General features: G+C 41.9%; 2 protein-coding genes across 4 annotated transcripts; one reads left to right on the top strand and one right to left on the bottom strand.

The window, feature by feature from the left end:
- Positions 1–251: 251 nt before the first annotated feature.
- tmem54a (transmembrane protein 54a) lies at positions 252–10,229 on the top strand. Of its 2 annotated transcripts, XM_039009465.1 has the most exons (6): positions 252–359; positions 2,563–2,759; positions 3,133–3,192; positions 8,835–9,023; positions 9,168–9,311; positions 9,713–10,229. In XM_039009465.1, the coding sequence occupies exons 1-6, from the start codon at positions 347–349 to the stop codon at positions 9,842–9,844; spliced, it is 735 nt and encodes a 244-aa protein (XP_038865393.1). In that variant the 5' UTR covers positions 252–346; the 3' UTR covers positions 9,845–10,229. The 2 variants fall into 2 exon arrangements, with proteins under 2 accessions (XP_038865393.1, XP_038865394.1); XM_039009466.1 differs by lacking the exon at positions 3,133–3,192.
- Positions 10,230–10,649: 420 nt separating this feature from the next.
- Positions 10,650–20,875, bottom strand: LOC120060279 (probable histone deacetylase 1-B). Of its 2 annotated transcripts, XM_039009464.1 has the most exons (13): positions 20,773–20,875; positions 16,790–16,902; positions 16,544–16,661; positions 16,314–16,388; positions 16,003–16,141; positions 15,699–15,840; positions 15,408–15,500; positions 14,909–15,158; positions 14,162–14,270; positions 13,738–13,868; positions 11,636–11,830; positions 11,425–11,473; positions 10,960–11,346 (listed from the first exon to the last, which is right to left on the bottom strand). In XM_039009464.1, exons 1-13 carry the CDS (start codon positions 20,822–20,824, stop codon positions 11,319–11,321), a joined length of 1,494 nt encoding a protein of 497 aa, XP_038865392.1. In that variant the 5' UTR covers positions 20,825–20,875; the 3' UTR covers positions 10,960–11,318. The 2 variants fall into 2 exon arrangements, with proteins under 2 accessions (XP_038865390.1, XP_038865392.1); XM_039009462.1 differs by lacking the exon at positions 11,425–11,473 and having other exon boundaries at positions 10,650–11,346.
- Positions 20,876–21,136: the final 261 nt, after the last annotated feature.

Raw genomic sequence — 21,136 nt, 5'->3', positions numbered from 1 at the left:
AAAAATATATATATAATAATAGATAAGTAAAAAAAAAAATTGGGCTGCCTGTCTAAACGCAGCCTTACATTACTTGTTTACCCATATATGTGTAGGTAGGCTACGTAATTGGAAATACAGTAGAAATTCCTTTCTGATCAGTTTTGACAGAGAACTATTATTTCACAGGTAATAGCCAACTCGAGGCGGAGCGTAGCGTCCTCAAACTGAAGCACGGGTTGGATTCTATGCAGGTGTGCGGAAAGAGAAGAGAACGAACAAAGCAGAAGCGGCGTTCGCAGCTTCAAGAGCCAAATGGCGATACAGAAATACCTTTAAAATGACTTGAGTGCAAACGGAATTCAACATGGGAAATTTAGGTGAGTTTACTTGTATTCATTGTACGGATGTGTAGTTTAAATGGAAGTGAAGATACGTAGGCTACTACAGAAGTGTGAGTTACCAATCTGAGCATAATTTTCTGGGTGGGGTCGGGATGCCGACGTTTTTTTTGTAGAGGGTCTGTCATTAAAGGAACTGCCATGGGATGTCGTCGTGTTTATAGCAATGTCGTTTCCAGTATAATGCATAGATCTACCTAATGTAGTCTAACTATCTGGCTATCTGATTTAATATAGTAACATTAAACAATATGAATAACAGAACGTGGGTCAATAACGTCATTTTCCCAGTTTGGACAATGATTGCTCATTAGGCGGGCCTACAGTTTGCGCTGATCTGTGAAGGGAGTAGTACACAGCGTTGTACGAGATCTTCAGTTTCTTGGTAATTTCTCGCATGGAATAGCCTTAACTTCTCAGAACAAGAATAAACTGACGAGTTTCAGAATTAAGTACTTTGTTTCTGGCCATTTTGAGCCTGTAATCGAACCCACAAATGCTGATGCTCCAGCTTCTCAACTAGACTAAAGAAGGCAGTTTTATTGCTTCTTTATTTAGAACAACAGTTTTCAGCTGTGCTAACATGAATGCAAAAGGGTTTTCTAATGGACAATTAGCCTTTTAAAATGATAAACTTGGATTAGCTAACACAACGTGCCATTGGAACACAGGAGTGATGGTTGCTGATAATGGGCCTCTGTATGCCTATGTAGATATTCCATTACAAATCAGCCGTTTCCAGCTACAATAGTCATTTACAACATTAACAATGTCTACACTGTATTTCTGATCAATTTTATGTTATTTCAATGGACAAAAAATGTGCTTTGTTTCAAAAACAAGGACATTTCTAAGTGACCCCAAACCTTTGAACGGTAGTGTATTCAAAAGTATGTGGACACCTCTTCAAATTTGTGGATTTGGTTATTTCAGCCACACCTGTTGACCTATGTATAAAATCGAGCACACAGCAATGCTATCTCCATAGACAAACATTGGCAGTAGAATGGCCTTACTGAAAAGCTTCGTGACTTTCAACGTGGTACCGTCATAGGATGCCACCTTTCCAACAAGTCAATTCGTCTAATTTCTGCCCTGCTAGAGCTGCCCCGGTCAACTGTAATTGCTGTTATTGTGAAGTGGAAACATCTAGGAGCAACAACGGCTCAGCCGCAAAGTGGTATGCCACACAAGCTCACAGAACGGGACTGCCAAGTGCTAAAGCGCGTAAAAATGATCTGTCCTTGGTTGCAACACTCACTACCGAGTTCCAAACTGCCTCTGGAAGCAACGTCAGCACAAGAACTGTTCGTCGGGTGCTTCATGAAATGGGTTTCCATGACAGTGAAGCTGCACACAAGCCTAAGATCACCATGCGCAACAGCAAGCGTCGGATGGAGTGTTGTAAAGCTCACCTCCATTGGACCCTGGAGCAGTGGAAATAAGTTATTTGGAGTGATGAATCATGCTTCACCATCTGGCAGTCTGACGGACGAATCTGGGTTTGGCGGATGCCCGGAGAACGCTACCTGCCCGACTGCGTAGTGCCAACTATAAAGTTTGGTGGAGGAGGAATAATGGTCTGGGGCTATTTTTCATGGTTTGGGCTAGACCCCTTAGTTGCAGTGAAGGGAAATCTTAATGTTACAGCATACAATGACATTCTAGACGATTCTGTGCTTCCAATTTTGTGGCAACAGTTTGGGGAAGGCCCTTTCCTGTTTCAGCATGACAATACCCCCATGCACAAAGCGAAGTCCATACAGAAATGGCTTGTCGAGATCGGTGTGGAAGAACTTTACTGGCGTGCACAGAGCCCTGACCTCAACTCCATCAAACACCTTTGGGATGAATTGGAATGCTGACTGCGAGCCAGGCCTAATCGCCCAACATCAGTGCCGACCTCACTAATGCTCTTGTGGCTGAATGGAAGCAAGTCCCCGCAGCAATGTTCCAACATCTAATGGGAAGCCTTCCCAGAAGAGTGGAGGCTGTTATAGCAGCAAAGGGGGGACTAACTCTATATTGATGCACATGGTTTTGGAACGAGATGTTCGACAAGCAGATGTCCACATATACTTTTGGTAATGTAGTGTACATTTAAGTCAGTGTTTACTGTTTACCCACAGATTATCTACGGTGATGAAAAATATTGAAGCAATGTTTCTATCCTCTGCTCCAGGTGTGTGCTGTGCAGACCTGAAGGACAACAAGACCCTTATGAAAATGGGCCTGGGACTGGTGCTGGTGGGACACGTCAACTTCTTGCTGGGAGCGCTGGTACACGGCGTTGTGCTCAGGCACATCAACGTGCATGTTCAAGCCAGGGTCATGGGGTACGCCATCTACATCATCATCGCCCTGGTGGCAGGGCTCGTGGTGAGTGACTGGAGGCTGGCACAGATAATAAAACCACTGATCATCAGCAGCCAAACTATTCCCTGTGTTGTCCTTGCATTGTGTATTGCTCATTTGAGCAGTATACTGTGTTTTGGCTTTCTTTAATCAAGTAATGAGTCTTGTTTGGAATACAGTATCAGCCTGTAGTAACAGAGCCCAAACAGAATATTGTAAAGGTTGTGACATTGTGGTAACTTTATCATGTGACCTGATAGTAGTAGTATCTCAGTTTGTGGTCCTTTGGTAGACTGGAGCCATTTTAGTTAGTGAATTGTTGGTTGTACCATTCTAGCCTGTGGGCCAATAGGAGCAGTGTATTAGCTAACATGTGACTTGACTTCTGTGTCTTCAGGGAATCATAGCTGGAATAGTAGCCATTGTCCTATCCAAAAACCTGAAAAACAGGATTCTGGTAAATATTGCTTCATTCTCTCCTACAGTGGTTTCCTTCTCCACCTATCAGGGACTGGGCAAAATACTGTTTTGTGTTTGTATTTGTCAGAACTTGCCCTTGTGTCTGGGCACATTTAGTATCCTCTGGTTCTTTATCTATGTGTGTGGGTGAGTTAAACCCATATTCAAAAATGTATTGCATGCCATGTACATTCAAATAAAGGCAGGCAATATCAATACACATGCAAAAATGGAACCCACCCTCCATACACATACATAATTTGAATTACATATTAACTGTCAGTCAGTCATAAAACTTACTTGTCAGCCAAGTCAAACAATATATACTGTATAGGCATAATATACACATTTACACTGTTTTGTTGCATTACAAAGTAGGATTTAAATATACTTTTATCATTGATCTACACAAAATGCTCCATAATATCAAAGTGAAAAAATTATACAAATGTGATAATTCAATAACTAAAATATATAGTCATTGCATAAGTATTCACCCCCTTTGTTTAGGCAAGCCTAAATTAGTTCAGAACTAAACTTTGGCTTAACAAATCACAAGTTATCTGGACTCTGTGAAATAATAAGGGTTGACATGATTTTTGAATGATTACCCCTTCCTCTGTCCCCCATACATACATTTGTAAGCACAGCTTCAACTACAAAGACCAGGGAGCTTTTTGAAAGCCTCATAAAGAAGGGTAGTGTTTGGTAGATGGGTAACAACAAATCAGACATTGAACATACTGTATCTTTTTAGCATAGTCAAGTTAATAATTATGCTGTGGATGATGTATTAAACTACACACACATCAAAGATGCAGTCCTCCTTCTGAACTAAGCCTTAGTTAGGACAGCAAGGAAACTGCTAGAGGACGTCACCATGAGGCCATTACTGATTTTAAAACGGCCATTGGCTGTGATGGGAGAACTGAGGATGATTCAACGACATTGTAGTGACTCTACAATAATGATAAAATAATACAAATATTGAGAAAATATGCATATGTATTCAACAAGGCACTAAAGTAATACTGCAAAAAAAACATGGCAAAGATGCTTTTTGGCCTAAACGCAAAACCTTATATTTGGGACAAATCCAACACAACACATCACTGAGTAATTGCCTCATCTTCAAGCATTGCTATAGCTGCATCATGGTATGGGTAGGCTTGACATCGGCAAAGACTGAGGAGTTGTTCAGGATAAAAAAAAACAGGATGGTGCGACGCACAGGCAAAATCCAAGAGGAAAACATGGTTGTCTACTTTACACCAGACACTGGGAGAGGAATTCACCTTTCAGCAGGACAATAACCTACAACACAAAGCCAAATCTACACTGGAGTTGCTTACCAAGGAGACAAGTGAATGTTACAGTTTTGACTTAAGTTTGCTTAACTCTATGGCAACACTTGAAACTTGCTGTCTAGCCATGGACCCAACACCTAGATAGCGCTTGAAGAATTTTGAAAAGAATGGCCAAATATTGCAGAACAGAAGACTCACAGCTATAATCACAGCCAAAGGTATTTCTAACATGTTTTGAAGTGAATAATTATCTAATCAAGGTACATTAGTGTTTCCTTTTAATTAATCTTTAAATATAATAATTTTTCTTCCACTTTGACAGAGTATTTTGTATAGATCATAGACAAAGGACAATTAAATCAATTGTAACACAATAAGATGTAAGGAAATCCAAGGGGGGTGTAGACTTTACAGTATATAGGCGCTGTACAGTGTGTGTGTGTGTATATATATATATATATATATATATATACATTTTTTTTTTAAATATATATATATTTTTTAAATATAAAAAAAATTGTGCTAAAATTGTGCTGAACTGCACCATGTGTAGCCACTTATTTTACTATCCAATAATATTGGTATATACACCTAGTACATGCTAGTCTACCTGTCACGTGAGTTTTTTTGTTGTTGGTAAATACGCTACGTGACAAAGTGTTGGGACTCGCTTCTTTTCAGCCACGCGCATTAGTGCGGTCGGGCATTGATATTGGGCGTTCGAATTCTTCCCAAAGGTTTTCGATGGGGTTGCGGTCAGGGCTCTGTGCAGGCCAGTCAAGTTCTTCCGCACCGATCTTGACAAACCATTTCTGTATGGAACTCGCTTTGTGCATGGGGGCATTGTCATGCTGAAACTGTTGCCACAAAGTTGGAAGCACAGAATCGTCTAGAATGTCATTGTATGCTGTAGCATTAAGATTTCCCTTCACTGGAACTAAGGGGCCTAGCCCAAACCACTAAAAATAGCCCCAGACCATTATTCCTCCTCCACCAAACATTATAGTTGGCACTGCATTCGGGCAGGTAGCGTTCTCCTGGCATCTGCCAAACCCACATTTGTTTGTCGGACTGCCAGATGGTGAAGCGTGATTCATCACTCCAGAGAACGTGTTTCCACTGCTCCAGAGTTAAATGGCGGCGAGCTTTACACCACTCCAGCCAATATTTGGCATTGCGCATAATCTTAGACTTGTGTGCGGCATCTCTGCATTGGAAACACATTTTATGAAGCTCCCGACTAACAGTTCCTGTGCTGACGTTTCTTCCAGAGGCAGTTTGGAACTGTGTAGTGAGTGTTGCAACGGGTGTTGCTTAAATAGCGGAATCAACAAATGTTGAAGGGGTGTCCATGTGCTTTTGTGGGTGTGTGGGTACACTGCTCAAAAAAATAAAGGGAACACTAAAATAACACATCATAGATCTGAATGAATGAAATATTCTTATTAAATACTTTTTTCTTTACATAGTTGAATGTGCTGACAACAAAATCACACAAAAATTATCAATGGAAATCAAATTTATCAACCCATGGAGGTCTGGATTTGGAGTCACACTCAAAATTAAAGTGGAAAACCACACTACAGGCTGATCCAACTTTGATGTAATGTCCTTAAAACAAGTCAAAATGAGGCTCAGTAGTGTGTGTGGCCTCCACGTGCCTGTATGACCTCCCTACAACGCCTGGGCATGCTCCTGATGAGGTGGCGGATGGTCTCCTGAGGGATCTCCTCCCAGACCTGGACTAAAGCATCCGCCAGCTCCTGGACAGTCTGTGGTGCAACACAGTGGATGGTGGATGGTGGATGGAGCGAGACATGATGTCCCAGATGTGCTCAATTGGATTCAGGTCTGGGGAATGGGCGGGCCAGTCCATAGCATCAATGCCTTCCTCTTGCAGGAACTGCTGACACACTCCAGCCACATGAGGTCTAGCATTGTCTTGCATTAGGAGGAACCCAGGGCCAACCGCACCAGCATATGGTCTCACAAGGGGTCTGAGGATCTCATCTCGGTACCTAATGGCAGTCAGGCTACCTCTGGCGAACACATGGAGGGCTGTGCGGCCCCCCAAAGAAATGCCACCCCACACCATGACTGACCCACCGCCAAACCGGTCAGGCTGGAGGATGTTGCAGGTAGCAGAATGTTCTCCACGGCGTCTCCAGACTCTGTCACGTCTGTCACATGTGCTCAGTGTGAACCTGCTTTCATCTGTGAAGAGCACAGGGCGCCAGTGGCGAATTTGCCAATCTTGGTGTTCTCTGGCAAATGCCAAACGTCCTGCACGGTGTTGGGCTGTAAGCACAACCCCCACCTGTGGACGTCGGGCCCTCATACCACCCTCATGGAGTCTGTTTCTGACCGTTTGAGCAGACACAAGCACATTTGTGGCCTGCTGGAGGTCATTTTGCAGGGCTCTGGCAGTGCTCCACCTGCTCCTCCTTGCACAAAGGCGGAGGTAGTGGTCCTGCTGCTGGGTTGTTGCCCTCCTACGGGTCTCCTGATGTACTGGCCTGTCTCCTGGTAGCGCTTCCATGCACTACGCTGACGGACACAGCAAACCTTCTTGCCACAGCTCGCATTGATGTGCCATCCTGGATGAGCTGCACTACCTGAGCCACTTGTGTGGGTTGTAGACTCCGTCTCATGCTACCACTAGAGTGAAAGCACCGCCAGCATTCAAAAGTGACCAAAACATCAGCCAGGAAGCATAGGAACTGAGAAGTGGTCTGTGGTCACCACCTGCAGAACCACTCCTTTATTGGGGGTGTCTTGCTAATTGCCTATAATTTCCACCTTTTGTCTATTCCATTTGCACAACAGCATGTGAAATTTATTGTCAATCAGTGTTGCTTCCTAAGTGGACAGTTTGATTTCACAGAAGTGTGATTGACTTGGAGTTACATTGTGTTGTTTAAGTGTTCCCTTTATTTTTTTGAGCAGTGTATATCTACACATACACAGTAACAGTCAAAGGTTTGGACACACCTACTCATTCCAGGGTTTTTCTTTTCTTTTGACTATTTTCTACATTGTAGAATAATAGTGAAGAGAACACTATTAAACAACACATTATTACTATTCACCCCCCCCCCATAGTCAATACTTTGTAGAGCCACCTTTTGCAGCAATTACAGCTGCAAGTCTCTTTGGGTATGTCTCTATAAGCTTGGCACATCTAGCCACTGGGATTCTTGCCCATTCTTCAAGGCAAAACTGCTCCAGCTGCTTCAAGTAGGATGGGTTCCGCTGGTGTACAGCAATCTTTACGTCATACCACAGATTCTCAATTGGATTGAGGTCTGGGCTTTGACTAGGCCATTCCAAGACATTTAAATGTTTTCCCTTAAACCACTCGACGGTTGCTTTAGCAGTATGCTTAGGGTAATTGTCCTGATGGAAGGTGAACCTCCACCCCAGTCTCAAATCTCTGGAAGACTGAAACAGGTTTCCCTCAAGAATTTCGCTGTATTTAGCACCATCCATCATTCCTTCAATTCTGACCAGTTTCCCAGTCCCTGCCGATGGAAAAACATCCCCACCACCATGCTTTACTGTGGGGATGGTGTTCTCGGGGTGATGCGAGGTGTTGGGTTTGCGCCAGACATAGCGTTTTCCTTGATGGCCGAAAAGCTCAATTTTAGTCTCATCTGACCAGAGTACCTTCTTCCATATGTTTGGGGAGTCTCCCACACGCCTTTTGGCGAACACCAAACGTGTTTGCTTATTTTTTTCTTTAAGCAATGGCTTTTTTCTGACCACTCTTCCGTAAAGCCCAGCTCTGGAGTGTACGGCTTAAAGTGGTCCTATGGACAGATACTCCAATCTCCGCTGTGGAGCTTTGCAGCTCCTTTAGGGTTATCTTTGGTCTCTTTGTTGCCTCTCTGATTAATGCCCTCCTTGCCCTTAATGATCTCCTTTATTTAACGTATGTGACTTCTGAATGTAATTGGTTGCAACAGATCTTATTTAGGGGCTTTCATAGCAAAGAGGGGTGAATACATATGCACGCACTACTTTTCCATTTTTGAAGTTCACTTCACCAATTTAGACCATTTTGTGTATGTCCATTTACATGAAGTCCAAATAAAAATCCTTTTAAATTACAGGTTGTAATGCAACAAAATAGGAAAAACACCAAGGGGGATGAATACCTTTGCAAGGCACTGTATGTATTCCCCTAACCCCTCTAATTGGAATAAACTAATGGACATCAACACTTAAACTTCTACTTTCAGTTTTTACGGAGACTATTTTACGAGTTTTTAGTTCCACCCTTCAGCTCCACTCAAACCCTCACGTGAGCTTTTTTGTTTATTGCCCCTTGCAGATGTGGGCACTGTTGGTGGTCAGTTTAGTGTCAGGCCTTCTGGCAATCGCCTCCACTGTGGGGTTAACCATTTCCATGGTTAAGGCCATTATGAGTGGAGGTCGGGGCCTGCTGAAGAATTGCAAGTTCCCTGATGCAATTGGCTACTCCAGTGTCAACGAGTGCCCCTTTGACCCCACAAGGATCTATGTAAGTATTTTAATCAAAAGCTATTAATGACATGCACTTATGTTTTTAACTTCATTAAATGCACACAACAGTAGAATTTAATATTAAGATAAGAGACATATACTCCTCTACAAGCCCGTACTAACACACCTTTGTGCTCCCTAGGAAACTACTATTATTCTGTGGGTTCCTCTCATTCTAATGTGTGTGGTGGAAGTGGTGTTCTCAGGCCGCTGTTTTGCTGTCTGCACCTCCTTCCTCCGCCTCTGTACGTGCAGAAGACGAAGGAAGATTGTCAATGGCAGAAGGGTAAGTTAACTACCCGTACATGTATGATGACTTACCTTGTCTGAGACCTGAAGATTTGTATTAGCTCTCAGATCTAAAGCGCTGAACCCCAGGTGTGGGCCTGTTTTATATACGGCTCTCTGGTGTGGGCTAATGCAGCATTGACGCGTCTGGATGACATTTGTTCGTATCCAGGTCGCAAAGTCCTGTCTTCACTTACAAACGGCAATGCTAAACGTTTCACCGACTGTGTGCTGATCAGGTGGCATATTCTGTTGCAAAACATTTCTCAATCAAAACAGGAGGTACCTACCTGAATTTGTCCAATAGAAACAAATTTTGCTCTTAAGGTTTCATAACCAATGTTTCACTATAGCTAATGTGTGGGTGTGCGGATCATGTTTTATACCCCTTTGTTGCAGGTGCGCATTCAGACTCCAGGTGAAATGTTACCGGTGTCGCCTACTCCTGAGTCAGAAACTGAGTCAGAGCCGGCAGAGCAACACGAACTGCTGAAGCCTGACTCACCGACCGAGAGGAGTGAATGGGTCTGAACTATAGACTAATCCACCATCTGCACTGACTGTTCAGGACCCATGGTTCCTGTGTTGACTGGAGGGAGTAGTGCTATTGAATAACTGGCCAAATTTGAGGTTCTTGTCACATGATTGCCGTTTCTTGAAAAGGAATATGTTCAAGACTAACCTCTTGATGTGTCACTGCAAATATTGTCTACTTAACCTGTTTCCCCTGCCATGGAAAAGGAGTAGGGTTGCAAAGGGTGGGTATAGTACTGTTGAGGCTTAACAAAACTTTCACATGACATCTAGTGGCCTTTTAGGTACTTCAGATTATCACAGGTGCTGTATCACATGTAAATTATGATTTACGTTTTTTTAAAGCTGTAAAACAAGCTTGGTGAATACCATTTGAGGGTTTCAACATGAAATCACTTTTACTATGTAAATGTTTTGGCACATGGAAAGTCATATTGGAGCAGTTGCAGAGTTAATTGAAAATGTCATTATTGTTTAGTTCTCTCCATTAATTAAGCTATTTCCTCTTGAACATATGGTCTATCCACTACAAATTAATCTACAAGATGAACAGATGTAATACATCAAGTAGTTTTGCAACTCTAAAAAGGAGCAACTGAAGATGTTCTGGACTAAACAATTCAATGCATTTGTAGTATATAGCTGTAGATTTTCTTAGTCTTCATATTTGTAAGCACTCCTGGGAAGACATCTTCAATTTCATGTTTGTAGAATAAAATCAGTAAATTTGTCATGACATTTTTGCTTGGCTTTAACTTAAAGGAATGTGCCCTTACCAGAACACCATGTTCTAGAGAAATAATCCAGGAACTCTGATTTCATTGGAACTAAACAATGACATGTTTAAAAATACAATACATGGAAGTCATTAGATTATTTATGTTTTATCACATACTGTACGCCTGGTGTAGTATTCAGGTTAATTCTATCCTCCGGACAATATTGCTCAGAGTAGCTTTAGCCGGTAACACAGAATGAATACATCTTTGAGAAGTGTACTTCATGTCATGTTTCCAAAGGCACAGGACGACAGTGGGACAAAATACAAAAGGGGGTACAAGAGATGGCAACATATCTATGATTTAAATTAAAACTGAAATTTATAAAATGCATAATATTTTATGCCAGGCCTTTAATATACTGTAGACTACATTTGTTTGGGTAAGGGGAGAAGTATTCATAGGATAAAGCAAAATGGGCTTAAAGCATACAAAAACAGCAGTACTTATAAAAATTGCAACATTAAGTGTTCTAGAAAATACATGTTTAGCCCATTTCAATCTGGAGGGGTGGGATTTTCCCTTGCAGCAGCCAGTAAAGGTGACTGGTCTGGCAAACAGAACTATTCTCAACATGGCCCGGTTTCCCAAACGCAAAATAATCCATATCGTTATAACGAACTTAGCCTTCAGATGCTTTTGGGAAACTAGGCCCAGGTGTGATTTGCTTTAAAAAGATGGCTAGGAGCTCCTCACGGTGTCTTGGACTCCTCTTTTGGCCTGTTGAACAGAGGGAAAATGACTTAACACATTGACTATTGGATATTCCCTAAACATTTAAAATTAATGTTTGCTAACCCCTTTGTGTCCATTTTCTCCTCCTCTGGCACCTTTTCTTCTTTTACTTCTATCATGAAGAAGCAACAAACAATTATCCTCAATGTGCAATAGGACATGGTATGCCTGATATAGAACTTTTTGTCTATAAGGCTTCAAAATGTTAGATGACTGCAGTTGTGCACCACAAAGCATCAGTATTCCACAAGAATGAGAGAATTGATTAAGATACCTTTCTTGTCATCAGCTTTCTTTTCATCACCTGCTTTCTTCTCTTCACCCTCTTTTTCTTTGTCTTCTTCAGTCTTTGTTCTCTTGGCTTTCTTGAAGCTGGCAGCATTTCTCCGTCCGCCCCCTTGACCCTCAGCCTCGTCCTCAGAGTCTGAGAACTCCTCGTCACACGCTATCCTCTTGTCATGGGCGCGAACTGCACAAGACATGAGCATCTCATCTGTGAGTAACTCAGACAAAGATTTGCGTAGCGGGGGCATTTAGAAGGTATATTTCTCATATGTTAATTCTGAGAAAAAGTAAGTATGCCAAGATTGTGTTACCAAGAGACGCATGTGTTGTGGCTGTGTGTCAGATTTTAAAACTTGTAGGCTTGTGGCAGCAGATACCCTAGAGCACAGGTGTCAAACTCATTCCACGGGGGGCCGAGTGTCTGCGGGTTTTCGCTCCTCCCTTGTACTTGATTGATGAATTAACATCACTAATTAGTTAGGAACTCCCCACACCTGGTTGTCTAGGGCTTTATTGAAAGGAAAAACCAAAAACCTGCAGACACTAGGCCCTCCGTGGAATGAGTTTGACACCCCTGCCCTAGAGGATAAAGCGTTGTACCAGTAACCGAAAGGTTGGTTTGAATACCCGAGACAAAGGTGAACAAAAATCTGTCCTTGAGCAAGGCACTAAACCCTAATTTGCTCCAGGGGCACTGTACTACTATTGCTGACCCTGTAAAACAACATTTCACTGCACATAGTGCATTCAGGAAGGAGACCCCTGGACTTTCCCCACATTTTGTTATGTTACAGCCTTATTCTAAAATGGAGTAAATCGTCACCTCCCCATATTGACAAAGCAAAAACAGGTTTTTAGCAAATGTATCACATTTACATAAGTATTCAGACCCTTTACTCAGTATTTTGTTGAAGCACCTTTGGCAGCAATTACAGCCGCGAGTCTTCTTTGGTATGACGCTACAAGCTTGGCACAACTATTTGGGGAGTTTCTATGCAAATCCTCAAGCTCTGTCAGGTTGGATGGGGAGCGTCGCTGCACAGCCATTTTCCGGTCGGGGCTCTGGCTGGGCCACTCAGACTGGTCCCAAAGCCACTCCTGCGTTGTTGGCTGTGTGCTTAGGGTCATTGTCCTGTTGGAAGGTGAACGGTCGCCCCAGTCTGAGGTCCTGTGTGCTCTGGAGCAGGTTTTCATCAAGGATCTCTCTAATTTTCTCCATTTCCCCCTCGATCATGACTAGTCTCCTAGTCCCTGCCGCTGAAAAACATCCCCACAGCATGATGCTACCACCACCATAGGGATGGTGCCAGGTTTCCTCCAGACGTGACACTTGGCATTCAGGCCAATCTTGGTTTCATCAGACCAGAGAATATTGTTTCTCATGGTCGGTGCCTTTAGGCAAACTTCAAGCGGGCTGTCGTGCCTTTTACTGAGGAGTGGATCCACCTGGCCACTCTACCATAAAGGCCTGATTGGTGGAGTGCTGCAGAGATGGTTGTCCTTCTGGAAGTTTATCCCATCTTCACAGAGGAACTCTGGAGCCATGTCAGAGTGACCATCGGGTTCTTGGTCACTTCCCTGACCAAGGCCCTTCTCCCGATTGCTCAATTTGGATGGGCGGCCAGCTCTAGGAAGAGTCTTGGTGGTTCCAAATTTAATTTGGACCGTCAACCTCATGGCTTGGTTTTTGCTCTGACATGCACTGTCAAACCTTATAGACAGGTGTGTGCCTTCCCAAAACATGTACAATCAATTGAATTTGCCACAGGTGGACTCCATTCAAGTTGTAGAGACATCAAGGATGATCAAAGGAAACAGGATGCACCCTAAGCTCAATTTCGAGTCTCATAGCCAAGGGTCTGAATATGTAATTATTAAGGCATGTTTCTTTTTTTATACATTTCAAACAAAAAACATTCACTGTGTGGGGTATTGTGTGTAGATTGAAGGTAAAAAGAATGTAATACATTTTAATACAAGGCTGTAATGTAACAAAATGTGGAAACGGTTAAGGGGTCTGAATTGCACTGTATTTGACAAACATTTTTCTTCATTGTCAGTCGGGTCTAAACATTTGGACAGGGGACTTACTGGATATGCGTTTGTTAGGGTCTTCCTCCTCCTCGTCTCCACTGTCCTCCTGCACGGCGTCTTCTGGGATGGCCTGCATCTGGACCCCCGGGGCGTGGGGCAGCATTCGAAGGTTCTCAAACAGACGCTGCCTGAATGGACACATACAAGTGAGACGCATTAACCTACGTGACACCACTTCAACTAACAATGGCAAAAATACCATCATAGATACACGTCTCAAGGTCAAGGATATGTATAACAAGTGCCGTAATATGACCTATGCGGTATCTGAAATTACCTCGTCAATAACTAGCTTACATAACAGTTACTGTTTATGACCCAAATCTAAAGACAGTACTTCATTATGACCAATATAGTTTGATCGTGAACAAAAATAGTTCTAATTACGTACAGTAGGCACAAAGTGTGGTCAACGACTCACTTGATCTTCTCTAGGTAGTCGTTGGTGTTCTGGTTGGTCATGTTGGAGGGACTGATGTGCAGTTTGAAGTCTGGCCCAAAGTACTCAAAGTAATCATTGTATGGAAGCTCTGTGGAGAAAAATTCATGTTATCAACGCAGTGACATACGTCTACTGTAGTGGAATTTACATTTTAGTCATTTAGCAGACGCTCTTATCCAGAGCGACTTACAGTAGAGTGCATACATTTTTACATACTGAGACAAGGATATCCCTACCGGCCAAACCCTCCCTAACCCGGACGACGCTATGCCAATTGTGCGTCGCCCCACGGACCTCCCGGTTGCGGCCGGCTGCGACAGAGCCTGGGCGCGAACCCAGAGACTCTGGTGGCGCAGCTAGCACTGCAGTGCCCTAGACCACTGTGCCGACCGGCGCAGTGGTCTATCCTAAAACACTCATGCCCCTCTGACCTGTCAAATACTACTGTAAACATAGTAATACTAGAAAGTAAAAGTACATAAATCAACAGTGCAGCAGGATGACTAATAAAAAGCTGGAGCACACCCAGAGAAAAGTATTTAGTGTAGAGGTGCTAACGGCAAATAAACTATAAAGCTATAAAAACAAAATTTAAGTCGCACACTATATATATAAACTCCCAGTAATTTATTGGGTAAAACCCTAACACTGCCGCCTTCAGCGCCCCACAAATGTGTGCAACCATTTATTTTTTATAGTGGCATAGGTGGCAGCAGGAGAGCTCACCGTTTGGTATGGAGCTGTCTAGGGCCACAGCTGTCTCATAGGTCCAGCAGCGGGCCACGTTCCGGATGGTATAGCCTCCACCCCCCAGCATCAGCAGGGGCAGGTTGAAGCTCTTCATGTACTCCACACACTTAGCATGGCCTTTGATGGTGAGGTTAAAGCAGCCAAGCCTGTCTCCCGAGAGAGAGTCAGCTCCACACTGAAGAACCACTGCACTAGGCTGGTACATCTCCATCACTTTAGTCATGATCTGCACACACACACAGACATAAATTAAATTGATATTTTAGTCATTTAGCCAAAGCTCTTACCCCGAACGACAGTTAGTTGAAGCACCCTTTCAGATGCTTCTGGAAGCTGGTTCCACCATTGGGGTACCAGGACAGAGAAGAGCTTGTTTGGCTAAATGGAAAGTAGAATGTGGTCTATCTACACTTGGGTCTGTTTGAGTTACAGGGAGGAGAGATTAAATACAGCCAAGATAAGTTAGTATACTTACAGGCTTGAATATGGCTTCGTAAGACTCGTCATCTATCCCATCTCTCAGAGGGTAATTCACAGCATAGTACTTGCCTTTCCCTGCGCCAATATCCTTGAGAAATAACAAAGCAGACTCAGTCAACTACAAATGTGGACACAAGCTCTGCAAAGTTGACCAACAAAGCAATTATGAAACTACAATCACCAGGCCGTGAAGTTTTCTAAGTATGAATTAAATCTATCCTTTGGACATCATTTAATAAACAATGCCACCAATTTGCATCCCCTGATGATGACATGACAGCCTCACCCTCAGGTCTCCAGTGCCGGGGAAGTACTCTCCGTACTTGTGGAAGGACACGGTCATGACCCGGTCTGTGGTGTAGAACGCTTCCTCCACTCCATCTCCATGGTGAATGTCAATGTCTATGTACAGAACTCTCTGGTGGTATCTGGGGGAAAAGAAGATTTACCATCAACAGGTTGAATAACAATCTCCTAAATATGGCGTACCTATAGTGTCCCAAAGTGAAGTTACTATTGAGATCCGTTAAGGTATATAATTCCCTACGTTTCACAAACTTGATGAACTGCAGTGGAGCGGTTGTACTCACTTCAGTAACTCCAAAATGGCGAGCACAATGTCATTCACATAGCAGAAACCTGACGCCTCAGACTTCTTGGCGTGATGGAGACCTCCAGCCCAGTTAATAGCAATGTCTGTCTGCTGTTTGTTCAGCTTCACAGCTCCAGCTAAAACACAGGGGAAGAGAAGCCAAATCAGAGAATCAGAGAGCATGAAACTATGGCTACATTCTTGTAATGGACAGCCACAGAAGAGGCCAAGTAAGCCAGAGAATATTCCAACTATCCAGGGAAAATGTGTCATCTAAAAGGGTAGACCTACACCTGTATATTAACTTACCAACAGAGCCTCCTGTTGAGAGCTGGCAGAACTCAAACAGGCCATCAAACACAGGGCAATCTTCACCAACGTTGACTGTGTGAGAATTGCATAAAATATGTTAATCTCAAAAACATAAGGACAAAGCTGGCCTAGAGGCTTTTCAAAGTATTTATTTCTGACTTTTCATGGGCTACTGCTCAATTGTATAGGTATATTGAGACAAGACATCCTCTCTGCCTAAAACTCACATCTCTGCATCTGTTTGCTGTACTCCGACATGTTGTCAGGCCGGATGGAACGCAGGAACTTGATGTAGTCATCACTGTGGTACTTGGTCATCTCCTCTCCACTGGCTTTGTGAGGTCGCTGAGACCGACATGGAGAAGATCAGTTACTGAGACCTCACTACCTAGGTATTAACCTTTCAATTCAGAACTATTGAGTTTGCAGGCTTTCTGCTGCTCTTATGAATAGTTCCAGGATTTTCAACATACGTATATCTCCATCTTTCTGTAGAGACCATAGTTCAGCAAGAGGTTGTGTGTCATGCGGATACGGTGTGGCTTCATGGGATGCCCCTGGCCATAGTAGTAATTCCCAACATCACCTTTGAAGGAAGAAAGTGGACATCAGCAGATGTCCAATGAATGCATCTTAGCTAATTGTTCTGTACAGCATAGCCTTTATCTACTGATGTACTTCATTTGATTATAAAAAATATATACAGTACCAGTCAAAAGTTTGGACGAACCTGCTCATACATTTTTGCTATTTTCTACATTGTAGAATAATAGCGAAGACAAAAGTATTAAATAACACATATGGAATCATGTAGTAACCAAAAAACGTTTAACAAATCAAAATATTTTATATTGAGATTCTTTAAAGTAGCCACCCTTTGCCTGGATGACAGCTTTGCACACTATTGGCATTCTGTCAACCAGCTTCATGAGGTAGTCATCTGGAATACATTTCAATTAACTGGTGTGCCTTGTTAACTTCTAGGATAGGGGGCAGCATTTTCACATTTGGATGAAAAGCATACCCAAATTCAACTGCCAGCTACTCATCTCCAGAAGATAAGTTTTGCATATTGTTAGTAGATTTGGATAGAAAACACTCTGAAGTTTCTAAAACTGTTTGAATCATGTCTGTGAGTATAACAGAACTTATTTAGCAGGCGAAACCCCGAGGACAAACCATTCAGTTTCTTTTTTTGTTGTTGAGGTCACTCTTTTCAATGAGTTTTCATTGGGAAACCAGATTTCTAAGGGACCTGCTTGCAGTTCCTACCGCTTCCACTGGATGTCAACAGTCTTGAGAAATTGGTTGAGGTTATTCCTTTCTGTAATGAAGTACGGCCATCTTGAACGAGAGTCACATTAAGTGTCCTGTTAGATAGAAGCAAGTGACCAGAAAGCTGGCTATAGTTGGTTTTAATCCTGTATTGAACACAGATCATCCCGTCTTCAATTTTATCGATTATTAACGTTAAAAAATACCTAAAGTTGTATTACAAAAGCAGTTAGATTTTTTTTGGCAAAGTTTTTGAGATTTTGTAGTCGCGTTTGAGGTGGTGTTTTTCTGGATCAAACGTGCCAAATAAATGGACATTTTGGATATATATCGACGGAATTAATCAAACAAAAAGGACCATTTGTGATGTTTATGGGACATAGAGTGCCAACAACAGAAGCTTGTCAAAGGTAAGGCAAGAATTATATTTTTTATTTCTGTGTTTTGTGTCGCGCCTGCAGGGTTGAAATATGCTTCTCTGTCTTTGTTTACTATTGTGCTATCCTCAGATAATAGCATTGTTTGCTTTCGCCGAAAAGCCTATTTGAATTCTGACATGTTGGCTGGATTCACAACCAGTGTAGCTTTAATTTGGTAACTTTCATGTGTGATTTAACGAAAGTTAGATTTTTATAGTAATTTTCATATTAATTTGAATTTGGCGCTCTGCATTTTCTCTGGCTTTTTGCCAAGTGAGACAGTAGCGTCCCGCCTAAACTCAGATTTTTGGATATAAATATAAACTTTACCGAACAAAACATACATGTATTGTGTAACATGAAGTCCTATGAGTATCATCTGATGAAGATCAAAGGTTAGTGATTAATTTTCTCTATTTCTGCTTTTTGTTACTCCTCTCTTTGGCTGGAAAAATGGCTGTGTTTTTCTGTGGCTATGTACTGACCTAACATAATCGTTTGGTGTGCTTTCGCCGTAAATCCTTTTTGAAATCAGACATGTTGGCTGGATTCACAACAAGTGTAGCTTTAATTGTGTCTTTCATGTGTGATTTCATGAAAGTTAGATTTTTAATAGTAATATATTTGAATTTGGCGCTCTGCATTTTTACTGGCTTTCGGCCAAGTGGGACGTTAACTTCTCTAGGATATGTGGGACGCTAAGTTAATTTGTGGAATTTAATTTAATTTCTTTCCTTCTTAATGTGTTTCAGCCAATCAGTTGTGTTGTGACAAGGTAGGGGTGGTATACAGAAGATAGCCATATTTGGTAAAAGACCAAGTCCATATTATGGCAAGAATAGCTCAAATAAGCAAAGAGAAACAACAGTCCATCATTACTTTAAGACATGAAGGTCAGTCAATCTGGAACATTTCTAGAACTTTGAAAGTTTCTTCATGTGCAGTCGTACAAGAGTTCAAGTAACAGACATCTCAACATCAACTGTTCAGAGGAGACTGTGTGAATCAGGCCTTCATTGTCAAATTGCTGCAAAGAAACCACTTCTAAAGGACACCAATAAGAAGAAGTGACTTGCTTGGGCCAAGAAATACAAGCAATGGACATTAGACCAGTGGAAATCTGTCCTTTGGTCTAATAAGTCCAAATTTTAGATTTTTGGTTACAATTGCTGTGTCTTTGTGAGACGCAGAGTAGGCCAACGGATGATCTCCGCATGTGTGGTCCCATAGTGAAGCATTTAATATTCAAGGCACACTTAACCAGCATGGCTACCACAGCATTCTGCAGCAATACACCTCCCATCTTGTTTGCGCTTAGCGGGGGCTATCATTTGTTTTTCAACAGGACAATGACCCAACACACCTCCAGGCTGTGTAAGGGCTATTTGACCAAGAAGGAGAGTGATGGAGTACTGCCTCAGATGACCTGGCCTCAACCCAATTGAGATGGTTTGGGATAAGTTGGATCACAGAGTGAAAGATAAGCAGCCAAGAAGTACTCAGCATTTGTGGGAACTCCTTCAAGACTGTTAGAAAAGCATTCCAGGTGAAGCTAGTTGAGAGAAAGCTTTGCACAGTCTTGGCCATCGTCAATGCAAAGGGTGGCTACTTTGAAGAATCTCAAATATATTTTGATTTGTTTTACACTTAAGTTACTACATGATTCCATGTGTGTTATTTCATAGTTTTGATGTCTTCACTATTTTTCTACAATGTAAAAAAAAAAAAAAATTGAGTAGGTATGTCCAAACCTTTGACTGGTCATATATATATATATATATATATATATATATATATATATATATATATACACATTTTGTGTGTGTGTGTGTACTTGTTTTACATTTACTCGATTGATAAACAACAGCATTTCACTGCACCCGCCATAACACCTGCTAAACTGTGTATGGACCAAAGTGATATGCAGTAACAAACAATATTTTCATTGATTGAAAAGATACTACCCGGAATTTCGGCGGCCATATCTACTTGGGAACCAGCATGTCAAAATCATTCAAAAGTTGATATATTTTTGTTGTTGTTGCGTTTTAGCCAACCCAAACTCTTTTCATAACCTTCATCTGCTACGTGTATTCTCCTAAACCTGCTATGAAAAGTCAATTCTGACAAAAGTTGGATCCCTTCTAGCTATGACCATTTTGGAAATTAGGCCCTTTATCCAAAGTATCACTTTAAATGTAACAATTCTGACCAACGTATGCACATTTGAGGAGAATGGACGGTCACTAAGCAAGCAATCTGGCCAATGTAACGAAACTGGATGCATTTCTTTTGTAGAAAATCCCTATAAATCGCATGCTTATTACGTCTAGGAAGTGAAATAGGTTAGCTAGTAGCTAACGTTGTTAGCTTGCTAGTATAGCTAGCTAATGTAGCGAGCGCTAGCTTAGTATTTTTGTGGATTCCAATGCTTGCATAAGCTAATTAGTTGGCTAACTAATCGGTTCTACCTTTGTACACGCTAGCTATCAAGTTAACCGAAAAGATCAATTGTGGACAAGTAACGTTAACTTGACGTTATTACACAATGGAGAATAATATTTGTCAATAGTGAACATTTTCTCAAAGATCAACGTACGGAATTGGAAATGCCTCGCTCTTTCACAAAGCTAACGTTAGCTAGCTAGAGATGCTGCACGTTTGCACACCGAAGTTAGCTAGCTGACAAATCTGACCATTTGCACCACTTTTAACATGGCACATTGTACAATAACTCGATGTATAGCAAAATGAGTACTTACCATCATAATAGTAGCAAACTTTTTTCTTTGTTCCTTGAGAACTCAGCGCCATTTTACATCACAGACTACAGTGGTCGAAAAGCGGCAGCTGTACTTGGGAAAAGGGGTGTATACAATCGGTTACTTTGTAGAACGTCACTTGAACCAATCAAGTAGTAGTTTACAATGTTGCAGACACATCCCGCCACAACAAGGACGGTTTTGGATTTCTGGTAGGCATCTTAAAAAAAAAAAAAAGGACACTTATTGCTCATGTTTACATTCCTTTTTATGTTTTACTTTACTTTTTATTGAATGAGCATCATTGACATTTCATATGAATTTCTTGTCAATGGCATTAACAGGTAAATGAACAGAGTAGGCC

The sequence above is a fragment of the Salvelinus namaycush genome, chromosome 15 (genome assembly GCF_016432855.1).
Source record: "Salvelinus namaycush isolate Seneca chromosome 15, SaNama_1.0, whole genome shotgun sequence".
Lineage (NCBI taxonomy): Eukaryota > Metazoa > Chordata > Actinopteri > Salmoniformes > Salmonidae > Salvelinus > Salvelinus namaycush.
Note: the sequence above shows the minus strand (reverse complement) of the source record. Positions and strands in the feature narration are given on the sequence as shown.

What these genes read in the sequence shown, in the direction of transcription:
- LOC120060279 (XM_039009462.1), bottom strand. Translation starts at nt 20,824, where the DNA reads ATGGCGCTGAGTTCTCAAGGAACAAAGAAAAAAGTTTGCTACTATTAT. An exon ending in ACAGAAAGATGGAGATATAC is followed by an intron (nt 16,662 to 16,789) that starts GTATGTTGAAAA and finishes TGTCGGTCTCAG; the next exon opens with CGACCTCACAAAGCCAGTGG. An exon ending in GAAAGCTGATGACAAGAAAG is followed by an intron (nt 11,347 to 11,635) that starts GTATCTTAATCA and finishes TCTGTTCAACAG; the next exon opens with GCCAAAAGAGGAGTCCAAGA.
- tmem54a (XM_039009465.1), top strand. An exon ending in CCCTGGTGGCAGGGCTCGTG is followed by an intron (nt 2,760 to 3,132) that starts GTGAGTGACTGG and finishes CTGTGTCTTCAG; the next exon opens with GGAATCATAGCTGGAATAGT. An exon ending in TTGACCCCACAAGGATCTAT is followed by an intron (nt 9,024 to 9,167) that starts GTAAGTATTTTA and finishes TGTGCTCCCTAG; the next exon opens with GAAACTACTATTATTCTGTG.